At 34.5% G+C, this 21,077-nt stretch overlaps 1 protein-coding gene across 1 annotated transcript; it reads right to left on the bottom strand.

Annotated features, from left to right (window-relative positions):
• Nucleotides 1-4,310: 4,310 nt before the first annotated feature.
• Nucleotides 4,311-20,663, bottom strand: LOC143252487 (uncharacterized). The gene is made up of 3 exons (XM_076504698.1): nucleotides 20,327-20,663; nucleotides 8,463-8,525; nucleotides 4,311-7,286 (listed from the first exon to the last, which is right to left on the bottom strand). Exons 1-3 carry the CDS (start codon nucleotides 20,486-20,488, stop codon nucleotides 6,306-6,308), a joined length of 1,206 nt encoding a protein of 401 aa, XP_076360813.1. The 5' UTR covers nucleotides 20,489-20,663; the 3' UTR covers nucleotides 4,311-6,305.
• Between the last annotated feature and the right edge of the window lie 414 nt (nucleotides 20,664-21,077).

Below are 21,077 nucleotides of genomic sequence, written 5' to 3' on the forward strand. Positions count from 1 at the left end.
CATCTCACCACGTTTCATTAGCCTACTACTTTGTTTAATTTTTTTTAACTGTTTCTAATTAAATTTGGTGATTTGACAAACATGGCATAACAACACGTAATTTTTAATGTCCTACTTCATACAAGGCCAATAACCATGTATGGATACTTTTTCTATTTTTTTAACACCTAGATGACCAGCTGTAAGACAATCATGCAATTCTATTAACAACACCAGCATCAATGTTTTGGGATTAACTAATTTGAATTCACCATTGCTAGCAACCCTTTTTATACAATAAAGAACATTGTCATTCAAGACATAGTGTTTGGATTTATTTGCAGTCTTTATAACTCTAGTAGAATTACCCGACAACTGTCCAGTTTTAAATTAAATGTTAATATGCTTATGTTTGTTTTTAAATTTCGCGCATAGCTACACGAGGGCTATATGTGCTAGCTGTCCCTAATTTAGCAGTGTAAGACTTGAGGGAAGGCAACTAGTCATCACCACCCACCGCCAACTTTTGTGCTACTCTTTTACCAACGAATAGTGGGACTGACCATAACATTATACCCCTTCACAGCTGAAAGGGCGAGCATGTTTGGTGCGACGGGGATTCGAACCCACGACCCTCAGATTACGAGTTAAACGCCTTAATCCACCTGGCCATGCTGGGCCGAAATACGCTTATACTTATCTTTAGCTTGTTCAGAATCTAAATGTTCTCGAGAGCTAACTGTGACAAGGGCAAAATGTTTAAATGATATCTTACTAACAAATAAATCCAGAGTTTATTCTGGAGGATCAGTGGGATATCTAAATAGAGAATGGTTCTTTTGTACTTTTTTGTGAAGTATATTAAATGTAAAGTCCAACAACTTTAATGACCAACGTATCAATCTACCAGTCAACTTTAAATGCAACATGGTCAATGTTTAAGTTTACCATACGTCCCGATTTCAGGGGTCTGTACCGGTGTCCCGTCCGGTTTACTAATTTGTCCTGAATTATCTCAGAATGTTCCAGTTTTTGATGAAAAGACATAAACTCCAAAAAGGATAAACGGAAAATGTTAAAATCTGCAATTAGTCCTGACTTGATGTTGACAAAAATAATTTTTAAGTTTTCATTTTATTAGTTGATGGGTAGAAGGAGCCATAGTGTTGTAGCATGCAAATTTTTAAAGGTATTGCATCAGACGAAGTTCACAGACAGCTGATACGGTACCTGTACAAGTATAATGATTCATCAGTGGGCTAGTATTGGGGGTACGCGCTTAACGGCAGCTGCACAAGCGGCGGCATATGTAAAGCTTTCTTTTAACAAATGTTTGTGCTTTGTGATTGCTTTCTTTATTACAGTATTTATTCTATTAGTCATACGGTACATGCTGAATTATTTTAGTTCTTTTATTTTAGAAATTAATCCTAGTCATAATGTTAAAAACTGGTAAAGGAAAGTGCACATTCAACAGTTAATTGCAAAAAGAACATCCATTCTTGAAACAAATTTGTAGCAAGGAGGACAGAGTCAAATGTTTGCAGTGTTCATCTGAGTTCTCTGTTTCACTTGGTGGCCGCTCACATATAAAATACAATTTAAAAAGTTCTAAACATGCAGCTAGTCTTTCAGTAGCTGCTCAAAAATCAAGAGTTCATGTGTTCTTAAAAAAAACTGTGCTTGAAGAGAGTGACTCATTAAGAGCTGCCAAAGAAGCAACTTTTACTTCTCACAGTGCTGTCCATAACATAAGCTTGAAAACAGCTTCTTGCTCTTCCAGACTGATAGCAAAGTTATTTGAATCAAAGTTCAGTTCTGCCAGAACGAAGAATGAGGCTATTATTTTGAATGCAACTGTTAGTAGCAGAGGAATTGAAAAGAGACTTAATGGAGGTCCAATTCGTTTCACTTACAGCAGATGCTTCAAACCAAAAATATGCCATAATTATGCTATTTATGGTGGATATTTTTTTGCCAGAGAAAGGAGTGAAAGTAAAGCTTTTAAACTTTCAGTTGATTCCTGGAGCGACATCAGAAATTTTGACGAATTGTTTGGTGTCCACTTTAAAAAACATAATTTATCAAATACAGTTGTTGCTTATTGTAGGGCTAACTGCAATATAAATTTTGGAGGTGTAAAGAGAAAGGGGGAAAACAATGTATATAGTCGATTGAAGAAGGAACTCGGGAAAAAATATTGTGGGTGTTGGTTGTGGTTTTCATATTGGACATAACTGTCTCTAAACTGCACTTGATGTCCTTCCAATTGAAGTGGAAAGCTTGGTGGTCAAAATTTACAAATATTTCTATATTTACACTGTGCGTGCTACATACCTAAAAGAATTCTGTGAGTTTGTAGAAGTTGAGTACAAGAAGATTCTCCAATATGAAAATACGCGATTTCTGTCTTTGTTACCAGCTGTTGAGAGAATTCTCCAGATTTATGAAGGACTAAAGTCATATTGTTGTTCACAGGAACGGTGCCCATTGTCAATTAAAAGATTTTTTGAGAGTAAATGTGGAGAAATATATCTATGGTTTGTTCGTGGACAACTAAGCTTGTTGAACAAACTGATTTCAGCCATGGAGAAAGCAAAAGCAACTGCAAGTGATATTGTTGTAGAACTTAATAAGTTGAAAACCAACCTGAAAGAAAGACGATATTATAACTTTATTCCCCTTGGTGCAAAAAACTACTCAGTATGCTAAAGAAAGAGGGAGGATACCAGACAGACTTGATTAGGAAATATTTTACCAGTTTTTATAATTTCTGCCTGTCTTATATTGAGCTGTGGGAAAACAGTTTTAGTGGTGGGGAATACTGTTTGGATAAAAAACAATGTTTTCCCGTGGCCTGACATAGAAGCAACTGCTGAAAAAATTAATGAAATGCTTGAAAATGCCACAATCAATGTTGATGAAGCTGTTCTTGCAAAATCCTTCTGGTCGTCAAAATGTGACGAGTGAAAAGGAAAATAAATAGATTGTGAAGAAAAATTGGTAGAACTTTTCAACTACTTCAAAGATCAAAGAATGTCTGTACCTAATATCAGGCAAGTTATGGAGTACATTTTTTGCTTACCAGGCACTTCTGCCCCTGTTGAAAGAGTATTTTCAGTGATGTACAGTATTTGGTCTCAAAAAAAGAGGTCTGATGAATGAATTAACAGTAAAAAGACTGTTGCGCTGAAAACTCAATATTGACTTGAGTTGTAGTGAGTTTTTGGAAAAATAAAAACTAATAAAGATTTTTTGAAGAAAGTCCATTCAAGTGAAAAATATGAATGGCCACAAAAAAAAGTGTTCAGTGAAAAATTAATGAAATTTTGATGTTCCTTGACTTGTTGAATTTAAATAAATGTTAGAGATATAAACCACCAGTATTTTTGTTTTTTGTGGCAGCATTAAAGCTTAAGGGAAGTTTTGTTTTGAAAGCACTTTTTTTATTGTACCATTTCCGGTAACTATAATAAAGATTTAAAACTGTTCTGCTTTGAGGCTTGGAAATTAGGGTAAGCCTATCAATGATCCCTGTAATAGTAAATTCACAAACAACGATTTATTAGTTTGTTTTGAATTTCGCGCAAAGCTACATCTGCGCTAGATGATAGATAAATAAATAAAATACTCATCCGTAACAAACTCCACTCATTTTCAGAATTATCTTAGCATGCTGTTGAATTTATAATACTTATTAATTAGTGATTTAATATTTAATGATTATTTAGCTTTCATAATAAGAGTGTTTAAATTTAATTATTTTAAAGACGATAATTATAATATATTTTGTTACGCAATTCGGTAAGCATTTGTTTGTTTTTGAATTTCGCGTAAAGCTACACGAGGGCTATCTGCGCTAGCCGTCCCTAATTTTGCAGTGTCAGACTAGAGGGAAGGTAGCTAGCCATCACCACCCACAGCCAACCCTTGGGTTACTCCTTCACCAACGAATAATGGGATTGACCGTCACAATATATCACCCCCAGGTGGGTTAAGGCGTTCGACTCGTAATCCGAGGGTCACGAGTTCGAATCCCCGTCGCACCAAACATGCTCGCCCTTTCACCCGTGGGGGCGTATAATGTTACGATCAATCCCATTATTCGTTGGTAAAAGAGTAGCCCAAGAGTTGGCGGTGATGACTAGCTGCCTTTCCTCTAGTTTTACACCACTAAATTAGGGACGACTAGCGCAGATAGCTCTCGAGTAGCTTTGCGCGAAATTCAAAAACAAACTGACAGTAACAAAAACAAACAAACCATCAAATATTCTGGTGTTAACTAATCAGGCATTTTGTAAATAAACCACAGCTGCTACATGTAATTAGAGTTTTTAATTTTTTTATTTATACTTTTCACCACTAAGGCACAGGTCGGAAACAACACATCTATGGATCTACTTAAACTATAATAAGTACATACACATTAGGTTTACTTTGAGATTTGACACCTTGCGGATATAAAGAAAGTTCGAGTAACAAATGAAAACAAGTTTCAAACATCTCACCTACGCGACACAGAGTAATATAAAATATATCTAATATCTAGCTATTCTCGACAACAAACACATTTCACAGCTTCAACCGTTGGCTTGCGCATTGATTTTATGGACTTGAAACTCTATGCACTACAAAAACATGAAGATGTTCACCGTTCCGCACTCATGTAGATAAATTTATAATTGGTTTGATAAATATTTGATTTAAGATTTAAATAAAACATATTTATTCAATAGTTTAGTTTATCGGATGGGACATCAGAGATGGACCTATAGGTCTCTTGTTATCCCTAAAAATTATGTTATTTTATGATATAAAATATATTTTATTTGTTTGTTTTGAATTTCGCACAAAACTATTCGAGGGCTATCTGTGCTAGCCGTCCCTAATTTAGCAGTGTAAGACTAGTGGGAAGGCAGCTAGTCATCACTACCCACCGCCATCTCTTGGGCTACTCTTTTACCAACGAATAGTGGGATTGACCGTCACATTGTAACGCCCCTACGGCTGAAAGGGCGAGCATGTTTGGTGCGACCGGGATTCGAACCCGCGACTCTCGGATTACGAGTCGAACGCCTTAACATACATGGTCATGCCTGGCCTCAAAATACATTTTAATATGGAATTTTGAACGGAATTAGAAGCGTTTTACTTCTTGAAAGACAACCAAATAAAAGTCCTTTCCGTCTTCATGTTACTTTTGTGTGAAGCACGTTACATCAAATAATCAGTTTTAGTTATACAAGTTCTGTTAAGTATTTATAATCTGATTTAATTGTAGATTCAAAGTGCAAGGACAAATTGAAACATCTTCTAATACATCCATAAAGCCTTTTCACTTTCATTTATTAACCTTAAAAATGTAGAAAGAGTAATTTTTAAATAGGTTTATATCTAAATAATATTTTTCTGAAGGTGATTTTTGGCACATAATTTGTGACGTATGGTATCACGAGCTATGACTTACAGTAACAAACACTCAAGGTGTACACGTCCCCACCTTCTTAGGTGTACACTTGCAACATCTATCAAATTGTTTGATGGCTAAATGTCATTAACTAATCTATGATATTTAGCTTATACTTTAGTGTTTTAAAATGTTCTATAAAAATTATTTTTTAAATTCAGAAGTAAAATTATTCAATCACATAAAAATATTCGAAAACATTCAAAGCAACAAAAATTTACATTTATGTATTTGCGTCGATAAACATTTGCATTCACTTTTTTATTATGTTAACAAGTAAAGTACGAAGTTATCAAATAATTCGACATTGGTCTTGATTGGACAATAGCCGTATTTCAAATAAGTATTAACCAAAACATTCAATTTTAATACCGAAGAAATGTAGTTTCTTTAAAATGTTAACCGAAAAAATTATTTGAAGAAAAAAACGTTATTAACATTGCCACTTTGCGGTCATTTAAAGCAAAAATCTAAAATATTTTACTGTAAGTCCATTACAGAATTCTACTCTCGAATTAAGGCACTCCTGTCTGAAAAATTTAATCATAAAATGGACTACATGCTTTACCACCAACTATAATAAATGAAATTCACAGCCGTTAAATTCAATGAAGATTTACCCTTTCTTTAACAATCAGTGCCTGCGGGTACCGTTTACTTCTTCATGAATGTCATTCCATATAAAACATAAGATAAGAGCTGCAACTTTTACGGGATCATCCCCACTGGGACGCGATAAATTTATAGATTTAGTGCGCTAAACTAGAGGATTTGATTCCCCGCGGTGGACAGAACCGATAGCCCAACGTGGCATTACTCTACAGCAATCAAACAACCGAGTACACCTGCACAAGAAGAGTTATTTTGTTTTCTTTTTGAAAGCTTTGAACAGGGATCGCTTTTGTAGGTGTTGAAAAGCGGACAATTTGACTCGCTGTGGCTTCTTTCCTGAAATGGATGTTGACTGTTTTTGTTTCTCATCTAACTTAGAAAATCTTGTGTTTTGGCATTGATTGATCTTTGTCTCAATGAGATGTTGATGGTTTTTATGTTGGGCTACTTCCTTATTCTCTTCTTGTCCAGCATACTTTGAAATGACATTATCTTTATGTATTAAGTGAGTTTCGACGTGTTTACCTCGTGCTGTTATCGTACCCATACTGTTCTCTACACTTCCTCTTACTTCCACTAGCTCGTCAATTTCAGGAATGGGAAAGAGATCCATAGGCTGACACAACAATGACCTCTGTCGACGCCGGCGGTAACTTGAAGGGGGACGTATGTGATTTTTTTCTACATCTTTACATGATGACAGGAGTGAGGTATCTCTTGTTATTGTGTTGTTATTTGAACATCGCTGATACTCATTAGTAACAGCAGGTTTAAGTGAACTGATTACTGGTTTATCCGGAGGCGCAAGGACTAGTGGCGGGATGCGACGTGTGGATGGAGGAAACTTTGGGTCCATTGCCACTGAAATTTTATTTTTTTTGTACTTATAAGCTGACGGTTTCGAATTTGGTCGGTACTTACTGAGAATTGTCGAAGGGGTAAACAGGTCTCCTGGTTCGTTTAGCATCTTACGAACGGAAGAAAAGGTACTCATGTTTGAGTACGGATCAGTATCTTGGTGAGACCTGGACTCTGAAAGGAACGTGCTCCGGTCATGAGAGATTTGCTTAAGTCGAAGGATCTTGGTCCGACACACGACGCAGCGAAGTGGCAGGAGGCGCTGAGAGACAGTTGTCTGAATGGTCTTCACGAAACACTTTCTACACACTACGCAGTGACCACACGGGAATGTCTGCATGGTGGCTTTGGCATTGATACATATGGCACACTATAACGAAATGAAATCAGAGTTCATAAATGCTTTGGTGCATCGCATACAATAATCTGTGAGGTTAAATAAAACATTCTTATATTTTATACAATGTCTCATTAGTTTAGTAAATAGTTGAACTTTACTTGGAATAGTGGAAAAAACAAACTATACACCAAAAGAAAACTACGGATTTTGTATGTTTCAGCTTCAAAACTGCACATTGAAGGACAAAGACGGATTGTATATGGATTAGTTACAAAACTGTACACAATTGTGTACATTATTTAGATCACCTGCAACTGTGCACTCTGAAGAATAATTGTAGATCTTATATGGATTCGTCACAAGAATGTACACACTTAAACATAACGATGGATTTTATATGGCTTAGCTACAAAACTGTTCATGTTAGAGGATAATGGTGGAGTTTTATACAGATTAGTTTCAATAATTTACGCACTGGAAGATAATAGCGGATTACTTACAGACCGTACACACTGAATGTAATGGTGGATATTATATAAACTAGTTTGACATTTAAGAACAATAAGTGCATTATGTGAGCTATATCGGCAAGAAAAAAATAGTAAAACTATAAATTTTGTGTTTTGTTGTTTAGTTTTGAAACTTTCGTATTGTTGAAACATAAGGGGCTTCCGGATAGCCAATACGTCCCTCATGACTTAGTTGTAAGTCAATGGTGTTATAAAATTGGGCTTCGATACCTGCGGTGGAAAGATCATAAATAAAATCTTGAGTAGTTTTGTACTTTATAACTAAACAAACAAATCTTAATATACGTGGTTAAATTTGTAAAATATAATAAGAGGTCTTTGTTTCCCCTTGTACTCTATAATGATGTTAGAAAGACAACATTTCAGTTAAGTTGTTCACAAAATAGGTATTTTCAGGTGTAGCTCTTTCGATGTGCAATTGATTCCACGCGAACAAACGTTTCTATTATGACCACTGCTCGGTGTCTCACTGCCTGGCTTAGTTATGATGACTTAAAAATCCTACCTTTATCAGATACTCGTTTTTCTTAAGAATTAAAACTAAATATAATTCAAACTTGCACTGACTTTGAAAATCACACAAACGATAGATAGGTCTTAAAACAATATACACATTCTTGGTTAGTAATTTTTCAAAAATGTTAACTCTAATCGCTGAGTAGTGGCGGGTACTCACCTCTTCTTCACGTGATTTTGCAAGTTCTGGTTCGTGTTCCTCAAGCTTTACCAAGAGTTTATCCTGAGAAAAAAACATGAAAAACATTATAGGTTGTAGGTGTCTTTATATCGCCTGAATTTTCAATTATAAAGAGTGATTTGTATCTTCAAAGAGCACAAACATTACTTTGTATCTTGTGTTTTTATAATACATTCATGACTAGTTCCTTAGCGAGTCAGTAGTATGGTTATAGATTTACAATGCTAAAATTCTGGGTTTGATCCTTACGGTGGGAATATGGTTTAAATTTCGCTGATAGCTCTTGGGTTACTTTTTTATCGACGAATACTGGAATTGGCCATAAAATTGTAACGCTCCCAGAGCTCAAAGGACGAATATTTTGGTGGGAAGGGAATTCGACTCAGATTGCGAGTCAAGCATCCTAACAACCTGACCATGCAAACATCCAAGCACGTATATTAATATCCAAATAAAAACAGAATTTTATATTTTCAATTTTACCTTTGGCAGAAGGAAATCTGTAATGTATACAGTAAATAGCTGGTCTGCTGTATGATTAATTGGTTACAATGTCATAGTATTATTTGCACACCTAAGCTGATTTAAATTACTATATAATGAATTAAAAAGGATCCCCAAACCTTATAAATCTTATACATACGTTACCATTATAATAGGCCTAACTGTATTTCTTTGGTTTGTTGTTCCAAGCTGTGTTGATGAACTTTGAATAGGCGAAACTGTTGTACAGCCAATCAAATAATGTATTAGGTCTTTATGTCACAGGTTATGTTTTCAATTTTACTTTTAGTGTGTGTGTGTTTTCTTTTAGCAAAGCCACATCGGTCTAGTTGCTGTGTCCACCAAGGAGAATCGAACTCATGATTTTAGCGTTATAAATCTGTAGACTTACAGCTCTACCAGCGGGGAACTTTTCCTTTGGTGAAAATAACTTTGAAATATAAACACTATATATTATACACTGTATAATACCGATTAATAGATTAGGCGCAATGCTATAATACTATTGTTATAACTAAATTAATATGGATTATTGTAGGGTGAATTAAAATGGGCTCAAAACTTCCATACATATTAGTGTTTATTTATTCCCCGCTACCTTTAAGTTATCAGTCATAAGAATATAAAAGGTTTCAAATTAATACGCATTGCATTTTATTAGTTTATTAAATTGCCTTTACTAAGTTTGTAATAATGAATGTCATGGCGTTATTAAGTTAAGTTTGATTTAAGTTAGAACATTGTGTTTTCTTACATAATGGAGTTAAAGTTTACGAAGTTGACAGTATAATAAACCAGGAAGGATTTATTTTTCTTCTTCAGTTGTACAGACCCCTAGTGGCACAGCGGCATGTTTGTGGATTCAAACCGCTAAAAACCGGGTTTTGATACCCATGGTGGACAGAGCGCAGATAGCCCATTATGTATCTTTGAGCGTAATTCTAAACAAACAAATAAATCAAGTGCAAGAAGAAAAAAACTGAATTATAGATTTCCTAATTTGTGATTGGCTACACTCTAGTATTACTGATGTCTTCAAGAGCAAAATTTCTCTTTTCAGAGCAATGTTTATCAAACTTGGAGAAAAAAAGGTTTAGTTTTATAAATTATCATAATTTTTCCTTTGCTTCCGCCAATCGGTCTAAAATGTTTTATGTAACGTACCACCAAATCAGCTTTAGTTAGGTTCATTTTATTTCGTTCATTTTAATTAAACCAGGATATCATCTTCACTGTTAATTGAATGGAGTGATTTTTTTATACGTCATCTTGAGCTTCTGCGTTCCTTCTATTCACAGACACACCTTTCACATAACTAAGATCGCTTTGATTCATCACATCTCCGGGTATCTTGCTATTCAATGCGTTCTATTTACTTCCTCACTATTAATCTTTAACAGGAATACCACTGTGTTACCACCATTATATTTTACTGTTGCTCGTAAAACTTGTGACTTCATTGCTAGTACTCAATTACACCAAACATTCTCGCACTTTCAGCCGTGAAGGGGTGTTATAAAGTTACGGTCAGTCCCACTATTCGCTGGTAAAAGAGTAGCCTAAGAGTTGGCGGTGGGTGGTGATGACTAGCTGCCTTCCCTCTAGTCTTACACTGCTAAATTAGGGATGGCTAGTGCAGATAGCCCTCATGTAGCTTTGTGTAAAATTAAAAAACAAGCAAACAAACAAACAAAGTAGCAATGTAACTTGTACATCACATTTCTAGTCAAGAAACGGCTTGATACAAATGTTTTAATATACAAGTATGTTAAGAAGAAAGGTAAACAAATACACAGATACATAGTTTTGACCACATGTTTGTGATCATAATGCTTGAAGGAGTTCGTGTAGTACATCCAGTCGATAATAGGCTTATGGGCTATTAACGAACGGCTTGTGGCCTACATAACATACATTACACCGACTGCTCTGGCTCCAGAGACCCGGATGTATAAAATCAACTTGCCTCTGGTATTTTCAGTTTTACTCTATTATGGAAAAGAAATACTCGATAAAATATTTTGAATCTCTACAGGAACTTTTCCAGGTATTCTGGAAATAAAATATCCTATTTTATATGTGATATTTGTATGAATTCTCAGTGTAATTATTCATAATCGTGGTTCGACAGCTTAGATAAAAGCATTCAAATGGTAACAACTGCTGTTGTAACAAATGGCTTGTACAAGTAAGCTAACGACCAACATTTACTAAAATTACAATAGATTTAATACTTGTGTATTTTGACAAATGTAATGTTCTATCAATTTGTTCTGGTCTTTCAGAGAATATCTGCTGATATGGAAGCCATATCGTCTAACACAATTGAAAATAGCTAGAAAATAGTTCTCATTACGTTTCGAAATCACCATTCTCTGGCTTCTCGAATCTTTTATATAGGCATTTATTTACGTTATAGCAACGGAGATTAAGAAGCAGGGATTGGTTTAATTTCAGTAAAACTACATTTGTATTCAATTTACAAGACCAAATCAAGGTATCTTTGTTCAGACTCGCTTGACTTTTCTTCAAGGGGAAGTCTACGAGGACTGTGCATATCAAAAATAGCCCACTGTGTAACTTAGTGCTTAACAACAAACAAACTATCACGGTATTATACTCCGAACAAAATCAGTAAAATCACAAACTCTAATGATTTCACCCGGAGTGCCGAGTTGAAATCAAAATTATTGATTTTAAGTTTTTTATGTTTTTTGTTTGTTTGTTTGCTGTTCAGCGCAAAGCTGTAAAACGGGCTATCTGTGCTGTGTCCACCAAGAATATTGAAAACCAATTTTTAGCGGTATGATTTACCGCTGAGCTACTAGGAGGGGGTAAATTTTTAATTATAAAGTGTAATAAATGCTACTTTTATTGAATTAATTTAAATTCTGAATTGATTATATTACCAGTTTATTTTCACCAAAGGTAAAAATGAAAATATAATATAATATAAAATATAATTTATGGCATAAAATTTACTAATTAATTTAGGTTATTAAATTGAGACTTTACAGGACTAAATAAACTCCATAAATATTCAACTCTAAAGTATTCGTTTATTAATTTTAATGATTATAACGAGTTTATCTTCTGTAATTTGCTTAATTCAAATTTGCCTGCAAGGTGGAATGTACCCTCTGGTGGCTAAACGGTAAGACTGAGAGCCGAAAACTCCGGAAATGATTTTTCAATATCTGTGTTGGGTGGAGCAATTACAGATCTTTGTATAGCTTTGTGCTTGACAACAACAACAGTCGTGACGGCAGAATGGACCAAGACGGACATGACAGAGCTAGTCATTCAGAAAATGTGGCTGTCTTGAAATACTTTGACTAACATGGTATCACGAAAGGTGGGCTGACATTCAGAACCTTCGGATTAGTGAAGTACAGTCTACGTGAAAATTTTTGACTGCCATCTGGTAAGGCAACACCCACTCAAATCCTAACCCTTCATTCAAAGCTACTTGTTAAATCTCATATTTCAGGCTGAATTGACGTCAACCAGTAATTTTAGAGCTCATTAAATGATCGAATATACTTAAATTACTGTAAGTAATTGAGATAGAATGTTTTAACTGCTTTTAAGTGGAACTAATGAGATTTAAAACTACTTAAGTTCCCTTTGTTATTAAATTTGACATTTAGAAATGATATACATATATACATGTATATACATATTCAATTGTACTAAATTAATATCCTACCACTAAAGTAAATCCATAAAAGAATATACGTTTTATAAAGTAAAAAATAAAGCATTGTGCCTTCAATGCCTTACGTTACTTTGACCCTATAATTAGATCTGAGGAAAGACTAACAGAGACTGAGAAAACAAAACCAGAAGGAAGATGAGCGATAGGCAGGTGGGAAACTCACTTGATTCGATGACGTCAGGAAAAAGATTGCAGATGAAAAGCTTGAATTAGGAAAATTGGTGCCAACAGTGAGGAAAAAATAACAATAATAACCGAAGTCCAAAAACGATAACAAAAAATAACATTAAACACTTTATTGTTATTTGACATAATAACAAAATTTGGATATAAATACAAAAAGTAGCCTTGTAACTTTTGTTCTGTTGGATTAAATTTTGTTTTATTATTGTTTCTTTGATGAATAAACTGTTTTTGGAAATTCGTATCTACGCATGCTACAAGAGTTTCTTGTTTCACAACCCCAAGAAGCACCTGGCTTGTTACAAAGAGCTATCTTCCAACAGGATGGAACACTACTCCACTTTGCTCGAATTGTTAAAGTGTTTTTAAACCAAACTTTTCCAGAGCGTTGGATTGGAAGGGCAGGACCTATCAAATGGTTCTCTCTTTACCTCGAATTAACCCTTTTAGATTTTGATCTCTGGAAATTTTCTGAAAACAAACATCTAATATATAAAACCAAAAACCTCTTGAAAAAATGAAATGTCAGATTCGTGATGCTATTTTATCCATTTCTACTGCTGTGTTGGAAGATACTTTATTAGAGTTTAAACGCAGAATTAGACTGATTATAGCAAATGATGGAAGACACGTAGAATTTCATTAATTATCAAAACTAAAAAATACTTGTCTTTATATTTAGTATTTGTTGTTATCTCAAATAACAATAAAGTTATTCAACTGTATTTTTGGTATATTCATTTTCGCACACCCTGTATTTAAAACAACTAATAAAACTATCAGAAAACAACAACAACACAAAAACAACCCCTGTAAAACCATTCATTTTGTATTACTACAAGGTTTAACAGAGAAGCTCAAAATTAACAACGTACTTCAACCTAACGAGCAAAACAGCTTCAACTTATTGATAAGAAACTATAACAGTGACAAGTACCTTCACTCTCTGTGGCTTCTCATAGCGTCTGAAACTAAAAAAAAAATTAGCGGCTGGAGGATAGTTGGAGTATATTTACCTAAAAACACAGTGACACCCAGTATAAGGTGTTTCCCAATAGATTTCGGATACATGCTTGTGGAAACCACAAGAATTTTGGAATACTTGTATTGTTGACAAAATTTCGGTGATGTCAGAGTGATTTTTCGCAGGGTACGACTGTCTCTTTCGGTTATGTGTTTAATACAACGTATTGATTGTCGTAAGCCCATTAACCAAACCAAACTTCATCAGTGGGGTGAGGTGATTGAAGGAGTTAATTATTAGAAGGAAAATTGATTAGATAGCTAATCGCTGTATAATGGATACTGAGTTATTAAGTATATTATTACTTTTATTAACGCCATAAACCAACTACACGTGACCTTTCAACTTTTTTGAGTTCTACGTTTAATTGTTAACCATTCACTTGATTTTGTTTTTTTTTATTAATTCCCTTCCTTTTTTCCAAGAAGACGACAGAAGGAAATCTCATTAAATATGTGGGAACGAAAGGTGAAGATTCAAATATGAAACACGCACATGTATATAAACAATAAGTTCAATCCTATGGTGAGACGTTACGGTTAAAAATTAAGAATAAGTAAATAAATATTGTTTCTTTGTTGGGTTTTTATATGAAAACGGACTTAAGTTGAAATTTTTCTTCATTATACGATGCATAAATTTTATTTATGTGTGTGTATTTTTCTTATAGCAAAGCCATAACGGACTATCTGCTGTGTCCTACTAGGGGAATCGAACCCCTGATTTTAGCCTTGTAAATCCGTGGACTTACCGCTGTCTCAGCGTGGAACATGTGAATTTTATTAATAACAGCGTCATTATATTTAAATTTTAAATGTACAAGCACACATAAAGCTCAAACATCGTAACAAACTGATTTCTTTAAAACACTAAAACTTAATGAAAAGACCCGGCATGGCCAGATGGTTAAGGCACTCGACTCATAATCCGAGGGTCGTAGGTTCGAATCCCCGTCACACCAAACATGCTCGCCCTTTCAGCCGTGGGGGCGTTATAATGTGACAGTCGATCCCACTATTCGTTGGTAAAAGAGTAGCACAAGAGTTGGCGGTAGGTGTTGATGACTAGCTACTTTCTCTCTAGTCTTAGACTGCTAAATTAGGAACGGCTAGCGCAGATAGTCCTCGTGTAGCTTTGCGCGAAATTCAAAACAAAACAAACAAACCTCATGAAAACGTAGAATAATATGAAAAAAAAACACCTTTAGGTCGAAGTTATCAGATTATAAGCGTAATTTATGCAACGAATTAAAAATGTTTAAAAGGTGCGTTGGAAGAGATTCTGTCCACTAAACTGTGCTTGTTTGTTGTCGCAAAGTACAAAGTACAAAGCTACACAATGGGTGAATTATGATCTGTCCAGCGCAGGCATCGAAAACCCAATGTTTAACGTTATAAATCAACTTACCACTGATCCACCAGGGGCGCTAGCAATGTTTAAATATATTACATGATGGGAATTGTCAAATAAAATATCTTAAAGGTATTATTGCACAATTCCACATGCAGGATAACGCTTGATGACGATTAGCTTGGGATGTTATCAAGTTATAATTACTGCTATCTTTTTGCCTTGTATGAGTTCTACCTACACAGTTTAGCTCTCTCTGTGGGAAGCTTATAAAATGTACAATCAGCTTGTTTGGTGTTTGTTGCTAGGTTATACTTAAGTCTGCTTAACTAAACATTACTTCTTGTGCCACAGCCAAAAATTGTTAACAACAACTTAATATGAAATAACGCTTTTTAACATGAACATTTTAAAAGCTAGTCTTTGCGTCAAAACATCCAACGTTCTCCAAAGCAATGTGCCATCATAAGAAGCCAATATATCAATATATTCCATCATAATAAGGTTCCTTAGTCAGATAATATTTCCTCGAGGGTTTTGAAAAAGGTCAAGGATTGGATATGTGAGTAAATTACCACAATGTTTTGTAAGTCCTCGAATAGTGGACAAGTGACAACAGATCGGAAATTAGCTCATGCCACTCTTATCTTCAAGGGAGGTGATAGAAGTTATCCCAGTAATTATAGGTCTATTAGTTTTACATCAGTTGTGGGAAAAGTTTTGGAAAGTCTGATAAAAGATGATTTGCAAAGTAATTTAAGAAAGTTTAAAATATTATCAGATTGTTAACATGATTTCAGTAAAGAAAGATGTTGCCGTACAAATTTTTGACATTCTTTGAAAACATTACTGTTTATGCAGATGAGGTTAAGGTTGTAGATTTGGTGTATTTGGATTTTCAAAGTATTTGATAAGGCTCTACATAAAAGGCTTGTAAAAAATATCTCTATAGCTATGGAGGATAAGTTAACTAATAGGATAGAAGAGTGGCTTGATGGAAGAAAGCAAAGGGTTGTTGTAAATGGAATTCAGTCAAAGTGGATTAATGTTGCAAGTGGGGTACCTTAGGGCTCAGTCTTAGGACCATTGATCTTTTTCATTTACATTAATGACATAGATGAATGAATGGTCAATAAATTATTTAAATGTGTTGATGATATCTAGGTCTTGAGTGTTACTGGCTGTGAAGAGGATACTGTTGATTTACAAAATGATTTAGATCATTCATTGAGATGGCAAATAAATGGCAGAAGGGGTTTAATTGTGATAAATGTGAGATAATACATATGGGATATCATAATTTGAATGGAAATATTCTCAATAGTGTCATGAAAAAAAAGAATCTTGGTGTAATGGTTGATAAGTCTTCAAAGCTATCCGAGCATTTTGCTATTGCTAATGATAGGGCAAATAAAATTTTAGGACGTATCTACAAAAATATTGATAACAAATCCAAGGAGGCTATAATTTCATTACATAGATGACTAGTTAGGTCACATTTGGAATATTGTGTTCAGTCTTGGGCTTTTTAGCATAGGAAAGATATTCAATTGTTGGAAAGAGTTCAAAGAAGAATTACTAAAATGGTGCCTGGAGTAAAGGAGTTGTTATGGAAGAGATATTAGAATCCTTAATAGTTTTCTCTTTTGTAAACTAATAGTTCGAGGGGGTGTGATTAAAGCGTTTACTGTTATAAAATGAATTGAAAATGCTGATGCATCAACAATTTTTCAAACATAACGGCGACAATTACAGAACTATGGAACACAAATATAGAACTGGCAGAATAGAAGACATCTTCATCTAAGAAACTTTTATTTTTCAAGTAGGACTGTTGTCCTGTGGAATGGGTTGCTTTTGGATGTTGTAGAGGCAGAAAATTTGAGTGAGTTTGAAACAAAGCTTGATAGATATATGAATGATAAACGCTGGCTTTATTTTGTAATAGTTTTAGTTTTCTTTAGAGGATGGAATAGCCGAGATACACCAACAGGTCTTTTGTTGTGCCTAAACATTATGTCAGCCGAAGGTCTATCCTCCTACCCACTAATCACTCCAAAATATTGATATTTCTACAAAAAATGTAAAATAAAAACTCATCCTCATGGTAAAAACTTTTTTGTATGTTTTTCTTTCGACTCTTTGTTGATAAGTACAAAGCTACACAATGGGCTATATGTGCTCTTCCCACCACAGGTATCAAAAACGGATTTTAGCGTGTGAGTCTGCAGACATGCCGCTGTGCCACAGGGGGGCATTTCTTTCAAAGTTTAAGTTTTTTTAGTTGCTGGAAACTTCTTCATTCTGAGGAAAATTTCCTCAGCCCGACTAATGCTATCACATTCAATTTTAGAGATATTACATTTTTAATATATATATACACACACATTGCAGTAATTAAACAATTAATACAGTTCTCCTTAAAAACTTCATATGAAAATTTATAATGAAATCCTAATACAATGTTTAGTTTCTTTTAGAATACAATCCTCTTCGTCTATCTATGGTGTTTTATGAACCAAATCGAACCCCGGATTTCCGCTTTCCAGGTTTGTAAGCTCACTAATGTCTCACAAGGTTATGTAATGCAAAAGTTAAATGTATCGCTAAAAGTTAAACTTCGCGCTTTTGTCTCGTTTACTGTATAAAACTGTTCTTCTCTATACGTATTTATCTATCTGCCTATAAAACTGTACTTGTTATGTTGTGGTTTAAATAACTTAGCTCTCACTCTGTAACTACCTACTGATTATCTTCTCGTTTAGAAGAGTTAGTTCTCACTCTGTAACTACCTACTTACTATCTTGTGATTTAGAAGAGTTAAATCTAACTCAGTAACTATCTACTTACTATCCTGTGGTTTAAAAGTTTAAAAGAGTCAGTTCTCACTCCGTAACTACTTACTTACTATCTTGTGATTTAGAAGAGTTTGCTCTAACTCTATAATGTCGAGAAAACCCACTTGTAGAGAAAAATATGTGTAAAAACGCCTGGTTTGGGTTGACAAATTTTTTTTTATGTAGAGAAGCGAAAATTTCTCAACCCAAACCAGCCGTTTTTACAAACAGATTTAGCTCTAACTGTACTTACTATATTATGGTTTGGAAGAAATAGCTCTCACTCTGTAACTATCTACTTATTATCTTATGGTTTAGATGAGTTAGCTCTCACACCGTAACTATATACTTACTATCTTGTGGTTTAGAAGAGCTGGCTCTCACTCTGTAACTGTATACTTACTACCTCGTGCTTTAGACGAGCTGGCTCTCACTCTGTAACTATATTCTAACTTTATTGTGGTTTAGCAAAGTTAGCTCTCGCTCGTAAACTACCTACTTACTATCTTGTGGTTTAGAAGAGTTAGTTCTCGCTGTATGAATACCTACTATATTGTGATTAAGATAACTATCACTCTGTAACTATTTATTTACAATCTTTGGTTTATAAGAGTCAGCTCTCACTCTGTAACTACCTACTAACTATCTCCTCGTTTAGAAGAGTTAGTTCTCACTCTCTAACTACCTACTACTATCTTGTGATTTAGAAGAGTAAGATCTTACTCTGTAAACACTTACTTACTATATTGTGCTTTACAAAAGTTGTCTCTCGCTCTGTAACTACCTACTTACTATATTATGGTTTAAAAGAGTTAGCCGTCGCTCTGTTACTACCTACTTCTTTCTTGTGGTTTAGAAGAGTTAGCTCACACCCTGTAACTACCTACTTGCTATCTAGTGATTTAGAAGAGATAGCTTTCACTCTGCAACTATTTACTTATTATCTTGGGGGTTTGAAGAGTTACCTGTCATTCTGTAACTACGTACTTACTATCTTGTGGTTTAGATAAGTTAGCTCTCGCACTGTAACTGTATACTTATTATATTGTGGTTTAGAAGAGTGAGCCCTCGCTTTGTAAGTACCTACTTACTGTCTTATAGTTTACAAGAGTTAGCTCTCAGTTTCCAACTACTTTCTTACTATATTGTGGTTTACAAGATTTAGTTATCACTCTGTAACTACCTACTTACTATATTGTGGCTTATAATAGTTAGCTCTCGCTCTGTCACTACTAACTTACTATCTTGTGGTTTAGAAGAGTTAGCTCTCACCATGTAACTACTTTCTTACTATCATGTGGTTTAGAAGAGTTAGGTCTACCTTTCTAACTATTTACTTACCATATTGTAGTTTAGAAGAGTTATCTATCATTCTGTAAATACTTATTTACTCTCTTGTGGTTTAGAAGAGTTAACTCTCGCTCTGTCACTACTAACTTACTATCTTTAGATTTAGAAGAGTTGGCTCACACTCTGTAATTGTATACTTACTATCTTTTTGTTTAGAAAAGTTAGCTTTCGCTCTGTAACTACCTACTTACCATTTTGAAGTTTAGAAGAGTTAGGTCTCACTCTGTAACTATCTACTTATCATCTTGTGGTTTAGAAGAGTTAGCTCTCACTCTGTATCTACCTGCTTCATCTTGTGGTTTAGAAGAGTTAGCTCTCACTCTGTAACTACTTACTTACTATCTTGTGGTTTAGAAGTGTTAGCTCTCAATCTGTACTATATAATCACTATCTTGTGGTTTAGAAGAGTTAGTTCTCACTCTGTAACTACCTACTTATTATTTGTGATTTAGAAGTATTAGCTCTCTATCTATGACTATTGACTTTCTATATTGGTTTAGAAAAGTTAGCTCTCACTTTGCAAGTACTTACTTACTCTCTTGTGGTTTAGAAGAGTTTGCTCGCACTCTGTAACTATATTCTAATTATCTTGTAGTTTAGAAGAGTTAGCTCTCACTCTGTAATTGTATACTTACTATATTGTGCTTTAAAAGAGTTACCTGTCACTCTGTAACTACTTACAATCTTATAGTTCAGATGAGTTAGCTCTTGCTCTGTAAATACATACTTACTATTTTGTTGTTTAGAAGAATTATCTCTCAGTCTGTAACTAGTTACTTACAATCTTGTGATTTAGAAGTATTAGCTCTCACTCTGTAACTACTTACTATCTTGTGGTTTAGAAGTGTTAGCTCTCAATCTGTAACTATATACTTACTATCTTATGGTTTAGATGAGTTAGCTCTCGCTCTGTAATTTTTCTTCGGTTTTGTTCTTGTTGTTGTTTTTTAAACTCGCTGATCTTGTAGACAAGATACATTCCAGGAAGGGCCAGAGCCACTAAAGGTTTCATTAGGGCAGCATTCATGGATTTAGGCATTATGACCCTCGGGAAATACAACAAGGAAATACTGGCGCGAGTTGCTGTCGTTTATGGAATAAGCTCTATGATTCCTATTCCCTCTTCAGGGCTCACAAAGATGATGATGTCATCCAAATAGCGCCAGAGATGCGCTGATATCGAATTGAACATTCGCGCAGGAAATGTCTAAAGTCAGCAGTGTGCTAAGAACATGACGTCATATTTGTCGAATCACGTACTCGATTGTGTGGTCGATATACCGCACCAAAACAAATTGTTTGTACATACGCATGTGATGACTGTTCCTGAGATTTACTAAACTTATAGAATATTCATCATTTTATTATAAAAGTTTAACGAAGAAAATTAAACCTTTATTTTCTTGTTCTGTTATTACTAGTTTGTAAAATTTCTAATGACGTCATTATATGACGTGGCATCCGTGCGTTTGGTGGACATTCGTTTCACTGAGTTTCTAACGCGGGCAGTGCTGTATGAATGACTTAAAAAGAAAAGATTAATTTAATTTTATCGGTTTAATTTTCATCTTTCTCACATTGTGGGTTTTTTTCATATTTATCTATTTTTTGAAGTAGGGCAGTTGCGA

This window comes from Tachypleus tridentatus, chromosome 6 (genome assembly GCF_004210375.1).
Source record: "Tachypleus tridentatus isolate NWPU-2018 chromosome 6, ASM421037v1, whole genome shotgun sequence".
In the NCBI taxonomy this organism is placed as follows: domain Eukaryota; kingdom Metazoa; phylum Arthropoda; class Merostomata; order Xiphosura; family Limulidae; genus Tachypleus; species Tachypleus tridentatus.